At 42.6% G+C, this 20,583-nt stretch overlaps 1 protein-coding gene across 2 annotated transcripts in view; it reads right to left on the bottom strand.

Moving 5' to 3' along the window:
- Window positions 1-20,583, bottom strand: part of chd1 (chromodomain helicase DNA binding protein 1) — a 98,554-nt gene that overhangs the window by 14,013 nt on the left and 63,958 nt on the right. For both annotated transcript variants that reach the window (XM_007893111.2, XM_007893112.2), the window contains exons 17-26: window positions 18,170-18,322; window positions 16,700-16,771; window positions 10,337-10,486; window positions 9,714-9,862; window positions 6,673-6,769; window positions 6,073-6,168; window positions 4,009-4,176; window positions 1,233-1,390; window positions 394-435; window positions 159-286 (exon numbers count right to left, since the gene is read on the bottom strand). In XM_007893111.2, coding sequence (XP_007891302.1) covers window positions 159-286; window positions 394-435; window positions 1,233-1,390; window positions 4,009-4,176; window positions 6,073-6,168; window positions 6,673-6,769; window positions 9,714-9,862; window positions 10,337-10,486; window positions 16,700-16,771; window positions 18,170-18,322 — 1,213 coding nt within the window. The remainder of the gene's footprint in view (window positions 1-158; window positions 287-393; window positions 436-1,232; window positions 1,391-4,008; window positions 4,177-6,072; window positions 6,169-6,672; window positions 6,770-9,713; window positions 9,863-10,336; window positions 10,487-16,699; window positions 16,772-18,169; window positions 18,323-20,583) is intronic.

Here is a 20,583-nt window from a genome sequence, read left to right as displayed (position 1 = left end):
TAAGGTTTCACCCCACCCAGGAATCGAACCTGCAAGGCTAGTGCGCTAACCACTCCATAATAATAGGAATCCTTGGAATTTATCTGAAGTAAAGCTGTAAATTGTCTGAAGAGAAAGGTGGGTAGACAATTGGTGAAGGAGGGAAATAAAGCTCTTACCAGTCTTCTCTTGGGCTGTGGATTCTCGAAGTGCTTTAATACATCCATTGTGCACCATCTCTCCCAACCTCCTGAGGTCCACCTCAGATTTATCCACCAGTTCAGCATCTCGTGCAATTGCTTCTAGCCTTTTGATCAAATTGGATTGTTATACCATCAGACTTACAAAAACTGTGGTGGTAATTATTGGGTATTGGGTACAACAACAGTCTGAGGAAAATTAAAATATTTATACCTCTCAAGGGGTCCACCAAACTTCTTGTAACTCTTGATAAACCTAGTGAACAGAAAATGACTTATAATAGCTTGTTTCCTGAATATACATCAAAACTCTGACATTTGGGGAGATGAAAGATTGCTCCAAAAAGGATGTGCACAAACTGCACTTCACACTTCATTAGTATTTCAATAAAAATCAGACTGCATTCAAAAATATATTTCCCAAATATTAAACCCAGAGAGGGAGAAAAAAGAGAAAGGGATAAAGAAAAAAAGAAGCACAGATGGACACTCACATCAGTATGCAGATATAGTGCATTTAAAATATGCCAGTCTGGATTCTCTCAAAGGCTTAATATTTTCTTCTACAAAATTGGGAATCAATTTGAACAAAAAATGCCCCTTTTCAGACTTTCATCCCCCTTTAATATATGGTTTAAACAGCCATGCTCACTGGACTCTACAATACATCGCCTTAGACTGTTCTCCACTGTGACATATGGCACCTTTGCCAACGGCACTGTGCTCACTACATCTCCCCACTGGTGTGAGGCAGGCTGTTCTCCCCCTTGCCACAACATGCTGACCAAGTAAAATTGTTTTATAAGTAATGGATACAGGGAGAGCAGTGAGGAAACACAAGCCAAACTGTAGTCTTAAAATTACTTTGTATTAAGAGTGTATGAATCTGGAACTTACATTAAAAACAATCTTTAAAAAAATAAAATGTTGATGTATTTTGTTTCACATTTCACAAAAGCAAGACCGTCAGAGAACAGAATTGCAATTTTTAATAGGAGTGGTAATCAAACAATCTGCTTTTCTCCAAAATCCAGCATTTGTATAAAACAATACCTTCTAATTTCAGCATCACTGAAGCCTTTAATGTTTTCTCGTGGAATTGTTCGCGGCCGACCACGTTTTTTGGGGCGTTTCCCTTCAGATACTGAGTCGCTGTCTGACTCTGAAGATCTCCTCCTTCTGCGTCTTCCGTCATTTCCATTAAAACTGATCTGAATTGAAGAAATGGACAAACCACATCCAGTACCCAAATATATTAACAAATAATCAATCCATAAATTTAATCACATCCTTCACTGAATCTGAACACACAGCTGCAAGTTTTCACATTTGAGAACACGGTTGTAGATGAGATATTAGACAGTTCTGTTCAATTCCATTTAAACACCTGTTATTGCAACCTAGTGCATGAAATGCAACAGAAGAAAAATGACACTTTACAGCATGCAAACATGTTTCTACAGTACACAGTTTAGCCACTGTGTGGCATTAAGCACATTTAAGAAGTACTAGATACATTACATAAACTTAGAGCTATCAACACTCGATTAACATGCTGGATCAGAGATGGCAAGATTTTAGGCTCCATCGACCTTAATGCTGAAATGGGATGTTGTTAGAGTTGATTTTCTGGAGACACGAGTGTATTCGCCCACAAAATATTCAAATCACTCCACGTTACAGTACATCCTAAGAAATGTTTTGAGATATCCTCCTGATATGAAAGGTACTATACTAAATGTAAGAATTCTGTAACCACAGAATGTTAGTAACAGTGTCCTTTAGTGGGTAAAGAATCATTGACCCAAAACGTTGACCAACTTTTCTTTCTTAATAGATGCTGCCTGACCTGCTGAGTGTTCCCAGCGATCTCTGTTTTTATTTCAGATTTCCAGCACCTGCAGTATTTTGCGTTTCCTTCAGTGGGTAAAAATTATTCTATCACAGCACACAAATAGGAAGCTAATTTGTGTGTATGGGGCAGAATGTTGGAGGCCACAACAACAACAACAAGAAGACTTCATTTATAGAGCGCCTTTCACGTCGGGAGGACGTCCCAAGGCGCTGTACAGTTGGGTCAGGACCCGAGCAGGGGGGAAATGGTCAGGGTGAGGGGAGGGAAGGGAGGGAACGAGGAGGGGGTAGAGAGTCGAGAGGGGAGCTGAAGGCTCGGTCAAAGAGAAAGGTCTTGAGACCGGCCTTGAAGGAGGAAAGGGAGGAGGCGGCGAAGGCACTGGAGGATGGAGTTCCAGAGCCTGGGGGCTGAGAGACTGAAGGCCCGACCACCGATGGTAGGGCGGTTGGGGCGGGGGATGTGGAGGAGACTGGAGCCAGAGGAACGGAGTGTACGGGCAGTTAAGCAGGGGATGGTTTAGCTTTGTTCTCCACATTGCTATCCAACAATAAATAGGGATGAAGTATATTGTGTAAAAGGGAAAGGTAAATTCATTGAGTTGATTATGGCCTGGGCAAATAGAAAAGTGTGGAAATATTTGCCAAACATTGCAGGGAGATTGGAAAATTTTGCAGAGAATTGCTTGACATTTTTGCCAAATTTTACAGAAAATTGGTGGGCAGTTGATTGGTGCTATTGAGGTTCATTTTACCACCAACTTATATTTTTTCATTTTATTAATGAAAAATAAACATGAGGAAACAATACATATTAGATTGCTTATTTAACAAAAACTTGATGGCCTTTTTTTTGGGTGAGGGACACATCAGTGGGACTACAGGAGCTCTCAGGGCCTAGCACCACATACAGACCAAGAGAGATATATACACACTCACAGCTACAGAGACACAGACAATCAGAGTCACTGAGAGAGAGACACACACATACAGAGAGCAAGATACACACTCACAGAGAGACACACATTCGCAGAGAGAGACCCACACTCACATAGAGATAATCAGAAACACAGACCACACATAGGCACACCCATAAACTCAGAGACACAGAAATACTCACAGACACTGACAGAGAGAGAGACACACATACAGACATTCAAACACATCTCTAGAGACATACACACAGGCAATCACCCCGCCACCCCAGGCATACACACAAACACACAGAGACACAGACAATCACAACGGTGGCATTGAGTGAGGCCCATTTGCGGCTTGCGCTGCACCGCGCATGCGAGTCCGGAACCGCCCCACCCACAGTGACATCAGGTAGTCAAGCTAGAAGCTACATTTATAGCAGGTGAGATTGTTTGTGGCATGTTCGATTGGCCCAGGTTATGGCTTGGTTAAAGGAAGAATATTTGCAAAATTTTACACCTGAGGATGGACACTACCAGACACTAACTCCAGTTCAAAAGTGGAGTGACTGAGGCTGATGAGTACACAATGTACTTTATCCCATTTTTTGTGGGACAGAAACTGGACTGCTGTCTTCTTTTTACCTTCAGTAAAGTCTTATGGGGCAATTCATTATCATGTCAGTCAACCAGCAGAACACAATTGGTACCTGCAAGTCCTCATTTGCATCCTGTAGTTTGACAAAGAATTGGACACAAATTGACAGAACATGGTGCATTTACAGGACTGTGTGCACAAGTGCACAAATAGGAAAATAAAAACAGTGAAAATCATGCCTCGAGGCAGAAAAAGCTTTTCCAAGGTACTCTTAGTTTTCCTGTTTCAAGTGCTTTTACAACCCGGGTGTCTTGTACAATCACTCATTGACTGAACACACAATGTTTGCAGTACTTTGCCCTCACAGTCATCGATTGACTAAAAATAATAATTGCACGGGACTTTGTTCTGTAGTCAAACATTGACAGAACACAATATTTGTACAGGACCTGTCCGACATTACCTGTTTGGCACAGTTGCGCATTCGAGGAAGCAAATAGATCTCTTCAAGCTCCTTCTGTCGGGCTTCTTCTTCCATCCTTCTTCTCTGTACCTCTGGAATAATGTCATCCCATTCCTTAATGTTTCGTTGAGGTTCAAGATCATCGTCCATTGTGGTAAAATTCGCCACCTAGTTTGATGGAAGAAGATTACTTGGAAGTCTACAAATTAAATCACTTATTAGCATGATTCAAACACAGAAACCTACACAAACAAAATCAATAGAAATCATAAAGTTATAAGAAGAGGTTCAGGGGGAAGTTGGAGGTGTTCTCTTTGGAAAAAAGATTTCAAAATGACGCATAAATTTATTTTTTCCAATTATGAAAGGGACTGAGAAAATTGATCCTGGCAAACTGTTCATTATGTTAAAGGGTTGAAAAAAAACAATGTTACAAATTGAGTTTCAAATAAGAAGTCAGATCAATAGAACCTTTGACATCCATAAGGTAATGATTTATGGCAGCGCGGGCCGATAGGCAACCCGCGGGCAGCATCCAGCCGAGTGGGTGATTTTCCAACATTCCAATTTCTGCTCCCTCCCTCCCTCCCTCGTGAAAGTCCTCCTATGGCAGCAACAGGAGCCAGCAGTGGATGCAGCACGGAGAGTGGAAATAATACCAGCCTTTACTGCAGTCTGTCAGGAAGACAAGTGTGTCTCTTACCAACCACGTCCTTAGCCACTTAGTCCAGCTGCTACAGATAGTGACCCGTGTGGCTGATTGGGAGAGAGAGGGATTTAGAGGGGGAAAGAAAGGGATTGAGAAAGGGGGAGAGGGGAGGTGAGAGAGGGGGGCAGGGATAGAGAGATGAGAGAAGAGGGAGAGAGTGGGGGAGAGAGGGCTGGAGAAGGGGGAGAGAGGGGTGGGGGGAGAGAAACTGGGGTAGGAGAGGGGGGAGAGGAGAGGGAGGAAAGAGGGGAGAGGGAGAGAGGAGAGAAGGGGGTGACAACAAAAGGGGAGACAAGAGAAAGGGGAGAAAGTGAGGGAGGGAGTGGAAGATGGAAAGGTCTTGGACCAGATAAAATCACCGGCTGGACTGGATGTAGCTCGCGGGCTGCCAGCTGGCCCACGTTGGATGTGGCCCACAGACCTTCCTCAAATAGCCCGCATCAGCCAAAAACTTGGACCACCCTCACGTATGGAATAGGGTTCCAGGAAGAACCATTGAAGTAAACAGTTTAAATGGTTCGAAAGATAAATTGACCATTTCTGGGGAGAGACCAGATTGCATGGAGATGGATAGGTGGAATTTATCAAAATACTGCATATAGTTTGTTAGGAATTTTTTTTTTTGTGTTGTTAAAACAAAATCTTATCCTTAAACTTAAAACAGAATGTAATAGCCAAGGTTTTATGAATAACTTGGGCACCTCCACTTACTCACGGTAGGTAAACATCCACAAAGTACTTTCCTAAGTGTTTGCAATACATTTTGAATGAATGAATGTTTATAAGGGACCATCAAATTTCCTCAAGGTGATACCTGACATGCATTTGTTAAAATTCTTGCAGGTAGTCTTAAATTCTACTGATGCATAGTCACTTCTCCCCAGCAGTTGTTTCCGTTCTTCCCACTCTGCTCTATTGTTCTTTCCTCATTTCTTTTGTCCCACCAATGATTGGTGACACTTCATCACTATGCCCCAGTCTTCGCAATGCTCTTCCCCCAAATCCATTTGCCTCATGCTTTGAAAACCCTCTTTATCCATGTCTCTGATCGACATCCTCAAACACCCTCGACTTCCTACTCTAGTCACTAAACATTGTCAAGCATGAAATCATATGTGAAAGCAGTTACACAGTGCAAGATGTTGGAGAATTAACTGACTTGTGGCAATATTCAAATTACCACCATCAAAGCTTATAGAAGATCAGTGTAGGTTCATTTGTACAACAATAATAATAATTAATTTATGTGCCAGTACAATATTAAAATAATGCTTCTCAATCTGGGTACCAGATGGACATATGGCTTGTACAGTGCTGTGTGCAGGGAGCAATAGATAGGAAATTGCAAAATGTACCTTGAACTGTGAGAGCAGCTCCTCACCCACTGTAGTGGGACCAGCTTCATTCTCCCGTGTTTCAGCACGACGAAGAATTTCATCAATATCCATTTCCTAAGAAAAACAATTTAGTATTTTACATTGCTCCAGTACCATACTTATAGGAAAAGTAGTACGTTAGAGTTCAATATTGAGGTTTCTCTTAATGACTTCATAATTTTAAAAAAAATTAAGATTTAATTTCTCATGGTGTGTGTGTCTTTTGCCTACAAATATAGACACTTCACTTCGGTCCAAAGTGCTATAGGACGTTTTGATGTTATATGCGACCCCCAGTCAAATGCAACAATTTGTTAACATCAAAAACATTTTCCTAAAATTTAATATTAAGGGAAAAATTTTAGAAAATTGTACACAAGATTGTACAAAATGAATAGATAAAGCCATAAAAAATGTTTGGGCCTCTCATGCTTTTGCAGTTCCGGTACTGACAATTTGATGGGGGGGGAAAAAAACTGCGACAAGAATGAGAAAACAGAGATCACAACCAAACAGTAAATATATTCACTGCCAGCAACAAGCCTACAGCAAATTCATTCAACTAAACTGAAGAACTACCTGTGGTTCTTGCTCCTCTCCTTCTGGCTCCTTGAAAAGTTCCTCAGCTCCAAACTTCAGGATAGATGCCAGCTCTTCTTTATTAAATGGAGTAGAACTAAAATTAGAAGAGAAAAAAACCTAGTCAAATACAATACAAATCTGTATATTCTGTCAAGTGCTTTGAGGGGTCTCAACAACGTGATAAGGCACTAAATCAAATGCAAGGATTATTATTATAAAATTTACATTTATGTAGTGCCTATCATGTCAGGAGGATGTCTCGAAGCGCTTAACAGTACTTACTGCCTTGGCACCCGAGTTGTAGTGGCAGCCAAGGATGAGTGGGAGATGAGGAAGATGAGGAGGGGAAAGATGGCCAAACACAAGGTCAAAGAGATAAGTCTTGACTCAGCCCTTGAATGAGGTAAGAAAGGGAGCAAATAGGAAGTATGGAGATCCAGAGAGTGGGGAGAAAGAGGCTAAAATCCTACCCAATGATGGTGGGGCTGAGCGAAGGGGGCAGCTGGATTGGTTAAGGTTCGAGGAGGTTGAAAGGTAGGGTGGGACAAGTCTGTGGAGGGATTTAAAGGTGAGAACAAGGATCTTGAACTTGATCTGCTGGGGGAATGGAGCCGAGCTAGGATAGGGGTGATAGGCAAATGTAAGGATTCTTAGGATTATAAATCTGACATATCAAAAGATCACAGATCCAATTACTTGTGAGTCAGTTGTTGAATTAGCTAATCTCAGATGGGGCAGGAGTTGTGGCATAAAACTGGCTTCAGTAAATTTAGGCAACTTGGAGGGGGGGAGAGAGGAGGATCAGCCAAAAACAAAATCAGCCAAAAAGAATCAGCTACGTTTCCTGTTGCTAAATCACTATCCAGTGATGCTTGTTGAACAACCTCTTAAAAAGCATGTTACGTTGACTTCTGACAAAACCAGACCAATTTTAATTTATCAGCCAAAAATAAAAAACAACTTGAAAAGATGCGTGTTCTTACTGGGACATCTATAATTTATCCAATACCATTTAACTCAACTGTACGATCTAACCCTAATCTATGTACACTGTCAAATGATAACATCACTACTATTAGCAGTGATATTAGCAGCTTGTAGCAACAATCAAATAGCATACTTAAATCATGATGTAAACTGTCTTCCAAGAGAGAATTTTCATTTTTCGAAGATCTCATCATCCTCAAATAATCAGTCCTTGTAATTGTCAATGCAATTACTGTTTTTGTAAGCAAACCCAGCAGCCATTGCTGTCACCAAAGTTACACAAACAACCATTAGGTGAATTAATCTAGACGATTGCTAGCCAGGACCCAGGAAGATTTTGCTTTCCATTTTGAATAGTTTCACGGGATCTTTAATGTCAACCTGAAAACTGGGACTTCAGTTTAACGTCTTATCTGAATGATGGAATTGGCAATAATGCAGCACCTTCACTCCCCCCACCTAATAAATTATCGGAGTGTCAGTCTAGGCCCCAAAGTGAGAGAACTACCAACCAACCGAGTCAAGCTGATGCATCTTTTTATCCAGAAGAGGTCTTCACCTCCCTTCCTCCCCCAGTTATAAACTATATCAACTATGTTTAAGACCAGTTGAAACCACGACTAAACCATTTCTTAAGGGTACTGGCAAAGACAATGGATGTTGTAATGGGAAGACAATTTTTTTTCTGTGTTGGATGTCGGATGAATCATTCAAATAAAACGGGGACGAAAGAGGTAAAGGTGACAAGATTTCCTTTTCTTTTGGTTATCTTTTGCCTCCTAAATGAAAATCAAAATTTACTGACAAACAATTAAGAGTTATTCAAGCAGGACATTCCCTTTCCAAGGGATCCATTAGTAGCCTCATCAATAGATAATTGCTTATAAGTGAATCATTTGAGTGTTTTAAATCATCTTCTAATTTTTGACCAATTAGGTGTCAACCTAGCTCAGTTGGGAGCACTCTCATGTGTGAGTCAGAAGGTTGTGAGTTCAAGCCTTGTATTGGAAAGCAGATGGTCTTGGCCCACACTTCAAAATAGTGCTGTGGGTATGCTGCATTTGACCGTGCCTTCAGCTCCCCTCTCGACTCTCTTCCTCCTCCTCGCTCCCTCCCTTCCCTCCCCTCACCCTGACCATTTCCCCCCTCCTCTCTCCTCCCTTCCCTCCCCTCACCCTGACCATTTCCCCCTGCTCGGGTCATGACCCAACTGTGCAGCGCCTTGGGACGTCCTCCTGACGTGAAAGGCGCTCTATAAATGGAATCTTGTTGTTGTTGTTGTTGTTGCATTGCTGGAGGGGAGGTCCTTCAGACAAGACGTTAAACCGAGGTTCCTGTCTGCCTGTTCAGGTGGATGTTAAAGATCCCATGGCACTACTCAAAAAGAGTTTCTCCTGGTGTCATGTTCAACAATCCCTAGATAAAAATTGACCAATCACTTCATGGCTTTTGTGAGACATTGCTATTTGCAAAATGGCTGCCAGGTTCACCTACAAAATACACTGACATTACGTTTTACAGTAAAATCCTGTGATGGTGTCTTTCTGATGTGAAAGGCATTATATCAAGTGTACAACAACAAAAAAATAATATTTGTAAAGTGCCTTTCACGTCGGGAGGACTTCCCAAGGTGCTGAACAGTCGGTGATCAGGACCCGAGCATGCGGGGGGGAGGGGTGGAGTTGGGATAAGGGAGGGCAGAGACGAAGGAGGGCAGCTGAAGGCATGGTTGAAAAGGAGGGTCTTGAGTCATGCCTTGAAGGAGGCAAGGGAGGGAGCAAGGCGGGTCGGGGGAGGGAGACAGGGAGCAGGCCGGAGTTTACTGAACCTAGGGAGCGGACAGGTTGATAGGGGGTCAGCAGGTCAGAGTGATAGGTGGTGGGCCTTGAAAGTGAGGATGAGGATTTTGCATTCTATCCTCTGAGGGATGGCGAGCCAGTGGAGGGAGTATTATAATTAAATTTGTAAGTATTATTATTGTAATGTAATACAATGTAATGTCATCTAATGTAAGCATTAATAAATTGCACAGGAAGGCCTTGGTTACATACTTTGGGGGATTGGAACCAGTGTGCAGCACTGTTTTCCCTGTTGTATCCATTCGTTGTATGACAAGATGATCCAACACCATTTTCTTCTTTGCTCTTTCAATGATCTCTTCTTCTACTGTTCCCTTTGTAACTAGCCGGTATATATTCACCTGTAAACAAGATTACACCATTAAACTCAAAATACAAATGCAGTTTGAACCACAACCCTTTTAAGTCCACTAAATCAGTTAAAAGCATATTAAGGTAATCCTTCAAGTTTGCAATGACCATGCAAACTTAGCACATTAGAAATAAAGCAACTTTTGGGGAATTTAGGGTACAACCTTTTATTAAGCATATACATATATTTTTCCATTTAATATCAATCAATCATTGTTGGTTGAGCTTTCTCCCATTCTGGAAGCCCTTTGCTGTGCTCCCACTTTCCCCGCCTTAAGACCCATCTCTTTGATCACATAGGTACCTTCCCCCACCTGACCTCCAGGACCACTATATCAAGTGCTTTGAGATGCAATATGAAATATGCTATATAAATGTAAATTGCTGTTATGTCCTGCATACAAGTATCATCAATATTAACCAAAATATTCTGCAAACAATGAGAATCAACAGAAAAATGTTACCTGTTTTTTCTGACCAATCCTGTGAGCTCTGGCTTGAGCCTGCAAATCGTTTTGTGGATTCCAGTCTGAATCAAAAATAACCACTGTGTCTGCAGATGCTAAGTTTATACCCAGCCCTCCTGCTCTGGTTGACAGCAAGAAGCAGAAGTCCTGTAGCCATAATGAGATAACATCTCTCAAACACAGTCCTCAAAATTCTGCAGAATCATTACTGCCCACTTCCCCCAACAAATTAGGAAGATGTACATTATACATTATTGTATCTTTCACCTGTGTAGGAATACCTAAATCTAGCTAATTTTTTCATTCTCCTCAAATGTTTTGTAGATCTAAGGTTCAGCAAACATTAATACATATAAAAAATACATAATTCTAGAACACAGAAATCACTATTTGACTTAAATAATCTATCTTTAATAATCTTCTGAACGTGTGAAAATACACCAGTCTCTCTCTCGAACCATTCCCAGTATCATATGTGGAAATCCTCTGAATAGGACGTTCATTGCACCAGTGAAGACAGACTCATACCATCAAGCATACTGCAAGCACTTCTTCACAAGTGAAACACAAAATTCTGAAACTTCACACTCAATGTTCTATTTACAAGGTGAAAAAATCTGACTTTTAGGTTATATGACAATATACAGCTCATACTGCGGGAAAGAAAATTGTCAAGTGATTAAAGGTAAGTAGCCTGATTTAGGTTTATTTTTCCTGCTCTGAAATTGGACTAAGTGTCAGCCTGGCTCAATTTAGCAGCGCTCTTACCCCTTCCAAGTCGACTTGAACTCATATAGTCGAAGATGACACTCCAATGCAGTGCTAGGGATGTGTTGCATTGTCAGTGCCAAGAATTTGAGGCAAACACGAGAAGCCAATGCAGGGAGGGCGGACTTGACCTACATTGATCTGTCGCTAAGCACCCTTGTGGTGGAGTCGGCTTGACAGCAGACACAAGTATTTGTCAAGGCCCTTCACATGAGGACCTGGATTAAACAGCTGGTGTTCAGTAATCTTGATACACGGCATTGGACTTGGACCTCAAAAACATCAAGGTGGCTGGCAGGTTGCAAGCTGTCCTGTCCTCCCACAACCTGAAGGCAGATGTCCACCAGATAGCTGATGAGAAAACTGTAAGGCTTGGGGCGACAGCTGCTGGAAGGTGTTACCTGGAGTCCGAGTTCGTATATCCAGCGTCTGGAATCCACCTCGATTGGTTTGCAGAGAGATAATCATCTGCTGCTTAAGCTCCGCACCTTCAATTGGTGGAATCATCACTCAATGGGAAAACATATGTGTTCGAGCTATAGACAGGAAGATAGTGGCAATGCTCTCACACATTTCATGCTGAACTGTGTCGCCCATCAAGAAGCTCCCTGGGAGTTCCTGATACCTATCATCCACACAATGAGAACTCAAACCCATGCTTAAGTCGGATGTCAAGTGAACAACTAGTGCCTATCCTCGGGGTGGGTGGTGGGGTAAAGGAGAGGAGGTAAGCAGGTCTCCTTGGACCTGAAATGGCTCCAAGGTGACATTTTGGCAATGGAATGTTGGAATCGAGCCAACCAACCGTGGCAATCTCAGTAGTCCAGTTCCTGAGCCAGTCAGGACTGCAGTACTCCAGGCAGTCCTGGTGACAGCGCACCTCGGCTGGCTCATCGACAGGACTTGGAAGGACAGACCAGTCACTGAGGTGGGGACTCTTCCCACTCAGCTCTCGATAACCCTGCAAGCCAAAGCCCTAATGGGTAGGGTGGTCCTAGCTGAACAAGAAGCGGGAAGCTTGCCAGGCAGTGCTCTCAACGGCAAGCTATGTGGTTTGGGGTTCTCCAAGCTTTGGCATTTGCCAACCTGCGTCTAATACTCTCCAAAATTAGGTAAGCAGAATATGTCTTTCCAAGGATAGAGTGTACATTCCATTCCAACAAACAACAACAAAATTAGATTTATACAGCGCCTTTCACGTCGGGAGGACGTCCCAAGGCACTGGGCAGACAGAGATACGGACCCCAGCTAAGGGTCGGGGTGGGGAAGGGGGAGGACAGGGGGAAAGTAGGGAGATCGAAAGCACAGTCGAAGAGGCGGGTCTTGAGGCGGGTCTTGAAGACGACGAGGGGACAAGATGAAGGGACTGTGGGATGGAGTTCCAGAGGGTGAGTGGAGAGGGGAGGAAGGCCCGCCTGCCGATAGTGGGGCGCGAGCAAGGCAGGGAATGTGAAGCAGGCTGGAGCCCGCTGAGTGGAGGGAGCAAACAGGATGGTAGGGGTTTAGGAAGTCAGAGAGGTAAGGGGGAGCAAGACCATGGAGGGCTTTGAAGGTGATGACCAGGATCTTGAACTGTATCCTCTGTGTGATGGGAAGCCAATGGAGTTGGGCAAGGTTGGGGGTGATAGGGTCGGGGAGCCTAGTGCGGGCGAGAACACGGGCTGCAGAGTTCTGGATGATCTGCAGCCTGTAGAGGGAGGAGTAGGGGAGGCCAACAAGCAGTGAGTTTGCATAGTCGAGCCTCGATGTAATGAAGGCGTGTATGAGGGTTTTCAGTGGCCTGCGGTGTGAGACAGTGTTGGAGCCGGGCGACGTTGTGGAGGTGGGGAAAGGCAGAGCGGGTCATGGCACAGATGTGGAGTAGAAAGGATAGTTGAGGGTCAAACAAGACGCCAAGGTTCCGGACTGGCTCAGTGAGGTGGAGTGTGCAACCATGGATGGTGATACTGTCAGCACCTGAGGTGAGGAGGTGCTGACGGGAGCCAATCAAGAGAGCCTCGGACTTATTGACGTTCAATTGAAGAAAGTTAGCTCTCATCCAGGACTTGATGTCTGACAGACATTCTGTCAGGACAGCAGTGGTCCTGGAGTCAAGGGTGGAGGCAGAGAGGTAGATTTGGGTGTCATCCGCATACATGTGAAAGTTGACCCTATGTCTGCGAATGATGTCACCAAGAGGGAGAATATAGATGTTGAAGAGGAGGGGACCAAGGACAGAGCCCTGAGGAACTCTGCACGAGATGAGAGGAGAAGCCATTTGAGGAGATGAAGTGCAAATGGTGTGAGAGGTACGATCTGAACCAGTCAAGGACAGTGCATTGGAGTTTGAGGTGAGAGGAGAGGACAGAGTGGTCGATGGTGTCAAAAGCAGCAGAGAGGTCAAGGAGGATGAGGAGGCAGAGGGAGCCCTGGTCGCAGATGGACAGAATGTCATTTGTCACTTTGACCAGGGTGGTTTCTGTGCTGTGGGCGGCACGGAAGTCCAATTGGAGGGGTTCGAGAAGGGAATAGTGGGAGAGGAAGTAGCGAAGCTGAGAAGCAACAACTCGTTCCAGGACCTTGGAGAGAAAGAGGAAGATGGAGATGGGGCAGTAGTTAGAGAGTAGAGAAGGGTCCAGGGAGAGTTTTTTAAGGACAGGAATGATGACAGCGGTTTTTAAACTTCTGCATTGGTCTATCGTTTTGTAGACCGATGCGGAGAGGACAGTTGGTAGCAGAAAGTGGGGGGTGAGGCGGGGGACTAATAGGGAGGGTAGCGATGTGGATCAGGGAGGAGAGGTTGGCCCCTGAGGGGGGAAAGGCTGTCCCCTGAAACATCTCCTGAATTTCCATATTTAAGTGAAACTCAGTTTGGTGTGGATACTCTTATACATGGGGATGTTCTTCCTTTCTATGCACTCTTTGGAATTTTTTTGGTAAATAAATGTTGGGTTCCACAAACCAACTATAGGTAAACCCACTTTCTAACGAAGTGCATTATATCAAGGTTCTACTGTAATCTGTTTTGCACAAACATGTTTTTTTAAGACCATATTAGCAACATTAGGAAGTTGTGCAACAGCAAGGCTACTGTTGATTCAACCAGCAATAGCTGGCACTAAGATGCTATCTACAGGTAATGGATTCCTTCCTCTTCTCTCAACTCCCAAAATTGCTGATGGTTTAACGGAGAGTAACCTTCTTATGGCTTTTGGTCCATTTAATCTGATTCTTTCAGAATGCCACCCAGGTTTTGTGGCTTCTACCACCTTTCCTGGTAATCTATTGCAGCTATTAATTATCTTCTGTGTAAAGAAATACTTCCTGGTGTTTTACTAAAATTGCCCCGCACAACCCTGAATCCATTTGTGGTCTGCTGAACATGCAAGTACTGTTCTGGCTTTACCTACTCTATTCCATTCAGCACCTTATATGAGCATTAACTCTATTGTGCTTCTCTGCACTCTCTGGGTGGCCTCCTAATGTTGCCATGACCAGAACTGTACTTGTACTCACTTATCGAAGTGCAGCCTGATCAGAACATTGTACAGCTTGAGCACAGCTTCTGAGGATCTGAATTCAACTGATTTTGCAACGTAGTTCAATTTTGTGTGGATTAAACTCCTCATCGCACACACATTTATCGTAATCACATAATCCACATGAACAAGAGCTTTGTAAAAATGTTTTACATGGCACCCAAGTACAGCATTATAGAGAGAGACTACTGTATTTAAACAATTCTACACAAACTATTGAAACTTTTAGACTATTTAACCAAACCTTTGGCGTAGCTAAATTCTCTGCTGTGGCATTTTTCCTACACCTTATGGCAGTAAGTTTTCCTTTTGTGCAGACAGTGCAGCATCAGCTAGCTCACAGATAAGAATCTCTAAAAGGCCAGAAACAATAGTTTCACTAAAACAGACCAATCTCACAATAACTGCTAACAGTAACTATTCAGAAAAAAGACCTCCAACCACTTCACTGATGTCTTCATAGAAGTACTTTTTAAATTTAATAAGACAGAACATTTAAACTATTCTGTTATATATTCTTTTTTTAAAAAAAACTATTGTAGTAATGTTGCCTGGGACTTAGTTATTCCATTAAAAAGAAAGCTAGAATTGAAGTGGTCAAATCTAGTGTAAAATATCTAGCAGCAAACTTCCAAATGTGATATTCTGTAAATGGGTAAAGTTGTTAAGGTTAAAAGGAGATTCCCGATATTTGATGACTGCAAGGTGGCCAGTTAAACTGGACATTCAGATTTGAATGGTTTAGGAAAAATAGTGGCAAACATCAATTTATGCACACTGTTTTTCCTAACTTGATTGTTGAACGTTGGGCCTCCCTTGTACAATGGAGTCTAGTTAAAATGTTAGTTTGTGTGTGTGTGGGGTGGTGAACAAAATTCTAACTAGTGCTATAAGGGGGTGCGAACATACACGGATTCAATTGGCACTTGAAAAAGCCATGCGAGAAACTACAATGGCTGACTTCTGGGTCATTGGGTCCCTGCCAACATTATTTCCTGCGTGTTGTGGTTGATTTTTTTCAAGCACTAATGAAGCTAATCTACGAATTTTCGAGTTTCTGGGCAACTAAATGTTGGCCTTCACACCCCAACCATGTAAGTGAATCGCTTATAATGAAGCATCTTTTAAGGGTGTTCTACTGTATTTATACCTGATGCATTACTGGCAAGTCTGCAGAAGCTGAACCTGCTTGACCCCAATTTAAATTGGCTAAACAAGCACACGCTAGGGATCAAACCAGTGAACGTCACACAGTCCAAAATCCTTCATGATCTTAGCCTTTAATACTATGGTCCTAAAATGCAAGATGGTACAGAATTTGATAAAAATCCTTAAATCCAGTCTTAGTTTGGAAGCCGGGCTCATTCTTTGCCTAGAATTCAACCTCCATATACCATTATTGGGGGGAGGAGAAGAGAAAAGAGGAGATGAAAGTGTGCTACTTTTTGTTTTAACCCTGACTTGCCAATTGTCACTATTTATTCTCACACGTGCCAACCTTACACCAGCTTACTTCCGTTTTCTTGCTGGACTTTAGAATCCCCACCCGATGCTTGCATGGACGACAGGGAAGTTTCCAACTCGTGTATGGTAGTGAGTCAGTGAGGAGATGTCACATAATTGTCAACATCATAAAGTAACAGAGTGATTTCAGTCATGGTTTTGTCAAAACCAGTGTGTCCCTGGCCAAACGAAAACTGTGCCTGGATACTGTCCATCCATCAACACTCCCCCACCCACCTTCAAACAACCCAGCTAAGCATGGATGAAATATCTGAACTAAACAAGTGGACTGAAGCACATGCATTCACACCCCAAACCCCACCACTTCCTCATTAGGAGATAGGTCACTGTTACTTGTTGAGATGCACACTAAAAAAATAATAATTTGGTCACTCAATCCACGACTGTTTGTGGGATGCTGCTGTGTGCAATTGGCTGCCACGTTTCACCCCCAAAATATACAGTCAATTCACTTTACAGAATATTCCGTGAAGTGTTTTGAGACATCTCAAAGATGTGATAAGGTATTATATCAAATGCAAGGATTATTATTTTTATTAGTATTACTTACTTCAGATCCTTCTGCATTGAAATGGTCAAGTGCTTGTTTCCTTAGTTCCCCCTTAATAGATCCATCAAGTCTCTATAAGGGAGGGAGCAATAATTAACATTGTTAGGCATGCTTCAAATCATTTTTTTGAAAGATGCAATGTTCCTCACATTGTTTCCCGATACCCCACCCCCCATCAATCGATAAATTATTCACTAACTACAACAAGATAAATAACTACAGTGAGGTGGTGCTCTCTGGTTGGGATCAGTCAAACCTGTAATCCTTTGACTGGGGTAAAGATTTAATGACTTAGACTAAAATAAAGGACTAAAAGGTGAACTATTGCAGATCAGTCATCTGAACACTGAGGAATACACAATTCAAGTCACAAATCAACAATACTTCAAATTAGGAGAGGGAAATTTAAAGAGATCTGGGAGTAAAGGCAGACCCAATCAGACAATAAGTTGAGGCAAATTAAAAAGAAATTGGATTCTAGGATAGATTTGTCAGACCACACCTAAAATACCATGTTGTTTAGTCACTGCCACAATAAACATTTACTTGCACGGAAAGAAAAGAACAATAAAAATCCATCCTAAATTAGGTACCGAGAAAGACTAAAAAAACATAATCTGGGTTAAGGGAGGGGTTAATTTCAATGCAAAAACTATTAAATCATGTAGATACATTAAATTCAGATTATTACTAAGTAAATCAAGAAAATAGGTCCAGAGATTATTAATGAAGAATTGTTCAGTAAAGACGGTCTTTCCATCTTTCCTGCTGCTGAGCAAGAAGGGAGCTAGTCGATCTGCTTTCATACTCTTATTAATAAACAACTTGTATTTATATAGCTCCTTTTGGCTGCCCTGTATGGTTAGTTAACAAAATAAAGCAAGAAATATTCAATCAAGAAAAAACCTAAAACAAATTGAAGATCGAACATAGACTTATCTAGAGTCATATGAACGTTCAGGGGGGCGCTTCTTGACAGCCCCACAGGCCACTTCTGACCTTCAGGCCACTGCTGGGATAAGTACACTTCATACAGACTGGGTTGTGGGAAAGTTGATCAAAATTGTTATAACAGCAAGTTCCAGCACTTTAGGACAGGGAATGCATTTTTGTAGCATGTTTTTCCAATCTCCCTCCACCCACCCCCAACTATATAACCTAACTAGGATTGAGAGAGAACAGGGAGAATCATGGAAGCACTTGGCAGCAATTCAAACAAGAGATTAATTGCTGAACCCCTCGACTCTAAACTGCATTGTCACCAAGGGGTCGAGTTCTTCGTCTTTTAAGTGGTTTCACTGTCAATGCTTATGGCTATTAAATGTGACCGAGACATCTCCCTATTGAAGGAGATTCAGAAGACCAAACACTTATCGGCAGTTTAATACACACACACACACACACACATATTTTTTGGCTAAAGCACATTTTAATAACTGCATTTGGGACAATTGTAGTGATAAAACTGACCTGGAAACAAAACTGTCTGCATTTCAAATACTCTGCTAGAATATCCAGCATCCGAACCATCTGAGAGAAAATAAGCACTCTATGTCCTCGTTCTTTTAGTCGACACAGCAGCTTGTCCAACAAGATCAGCTTCCCACTGCTGCGGATCAGATGCTGGCAAAAAAGGGAATCAGAAAATAGCAATTATAACAATTTTCACACACTCCACATATCTTTACTGTAGACAGTTCAATGCCAAAACAAATCAAGCAATTTTCAAAAGTTGATGATTTACTTTCAGAGATAGTTTTTGTGCATTGTAATTATACAGATAAACCAATTTCATTACTCTGTATATGTCCTTATTTGCATTAGCATGTATTTCCAGAATTAACAGAACAAATGGCACATTAAACACTGCATCTTCTTGAAAAAATGACGGGAGTCAGTCAAAAAAAGCTCATTGGTCTGTCTTCCTTGAATCTGACAGCAATATATGCAGAACAATCATACGTAGGTTTTTAATGTCAATAATACCATTTATCTTCATTCAAACTTAGAGATTAAAAAACAAGTATATACTCTTGCACAAGGAACATGGTAGGAGGCAATTCCGTGTAATTTTCTAAAATGTTTGAGAAACCAGTGAGCTTGTAATGCAGAACCTTCCCTCAGGTGTCAACTTGGCTCACGGTGTCATTCTCTGGGTCAGATAGTTGTGGGATGAAACTCCACATTGAAACAGAACCTAATAGTCTTGGATGACACTCCAATACAGTACTGCGGAGCGCTTCATTACCAGAGATGCATCCTTTTGATGAGATTTAACCCAAGATCCTGTCTACCCATTCTTCAGGAGATTGTTAAAGTTGACAAGAGAAGGGAGTTGTTCTGGTATTCCAGCCAATAATCCTGCAGATTAGTTGGTCATTTGCCTCATGGCTGTTTATGAGACTTGTGTGTGAAATGGTTGCCTGTTTGCCTACAGAAAATTGTCACTATGCGTAAGAGTAATTGCTGTGCAGTATTTTGAGATGTTTTCACAGTATATGTGCTATAAAAATTTAAGTTTTTTTCTAAAGGGATTGGTAGAGTTCCATTACTGAATTGAGTACATGTGGTCTGTTGAAGCGGCTTGATAAAGCACCAACACTCCATATGCTATATAAATCTCCAATTGAGATGGCCAAAGCAATACAATATTCATACTGTAAAACAAAGCAATCTATTTTACACAGTTTACTGAATAGTCTGTACCAGGATTTATTTTTACTATTTGAAGCAATTAGAACACTTTTTTTTAAATGAACAAAAATTAAACATTTGCATTAAATTGCCATGGATCTTCTTTGTATTTTGAGCAGGCCACATTATGATTACCTAGAGGTGGGCTTCAAATCCCCAAATTGGCATAATTTACCATCTTTGTTTTTCTCATCACTCTACCCTTCCAAACAAACCTGTTCATCATATTGGGACATTTAATGTCACCTTTACCCATTTCAGTTAAGTCACATGTGATGGAACACCAAATGTTTGCTCAGTGATCTGATCATATCATTTAAATTTAGGACAGCCCAAGCACTTAGGTAACTAGAAGAATCCACAATGCCTTTGCTTTCCTGCAAATTGCAGATATCCAGCATAGTGGACACACTTGCATAGAATCTGAAGGCTGACCAGTACTCGAGCACATGCTTGAAATCTATTGAAAGTGAGAGCTCACAACAACAACAAGATTCCATTTATAGAGCGCCTTTCACGTCGGGAGGACGTCCCAAGGCGCTGTACAGTTGGGTCAGGATCCGAGCAAGGGAGAAATGGTCAGGGTGAGGGGAGGGAAGGGAGGGAGCGAGGAGGGGGTAGAGAGTCGAGAGGGGAGCTGAAGGCAACAACAACAACAACAAGATTCCATTTATAAAGCGCCTTTCACGTCAGGAGGACGTCCCAAGGCGCTGCACAGTTGGGTCATGACCCGAGCAGGGGGGAAATGGTCAGGGTGAGGGGAGGGAAGGAAGGGAGCAAGGAGGGGGAAATGGTCAGGGTGAGGGGAGGGAAGGGAGGGAGCGAGGAGGGGGAAGAGAGTCGAGAGGGGAGCTGAAGGCACGGTCAAAGAGAAAGGTTTTGAGACCGACCTTGAAGGAGGAAAGGGAGGAAGCAAGGCGAAGGCACTGGGGGATGGAGTTCCAGAGCCTGGGGGCTGAGAGGCTGAAGGCCCGACCACCGATGGTAGGGCGGTTGGGGCGGGGGACGTGGAGCAGACCGGAGCCGGAGGAACGGAGGGTACGGGCAGGTAGGTAGGGGGATAGTAGGTTGGAGAGGTAGGAGGGAGCAAGGCCGTGAATGGCCTTGTAGGTGAGGATGAGGATCTTGAAATCAATCCTCTGGGGGATGGGGAGCCAGTGGAGGCGAGCGAGGGTGGGAGTGATGTGGTC

The sequence above is a fragment of the Callorhinchus milii genome, unplaced genomic scaffold, assembly GCF_018977255.1.
Source record: "Callorhinchus milii isolate IMCB2004 unplaced genomic scaffold, IMCB_Cmil_1.0 Scaffold1, whole genome shotgun sequence".
Taxonomy (NCBI): Eukaryota; Metazoa; Chordata; class Chondrichthyes; order Chimaeriformes; family Callorhinchidae; genus Callorhinchus; species Callorhinchus milii.
The sequence above is the reverse complement of the archived record's forward strand: the minus strand, read 5'-3'. Positions and strand labels throughout refer to the sequence as shown.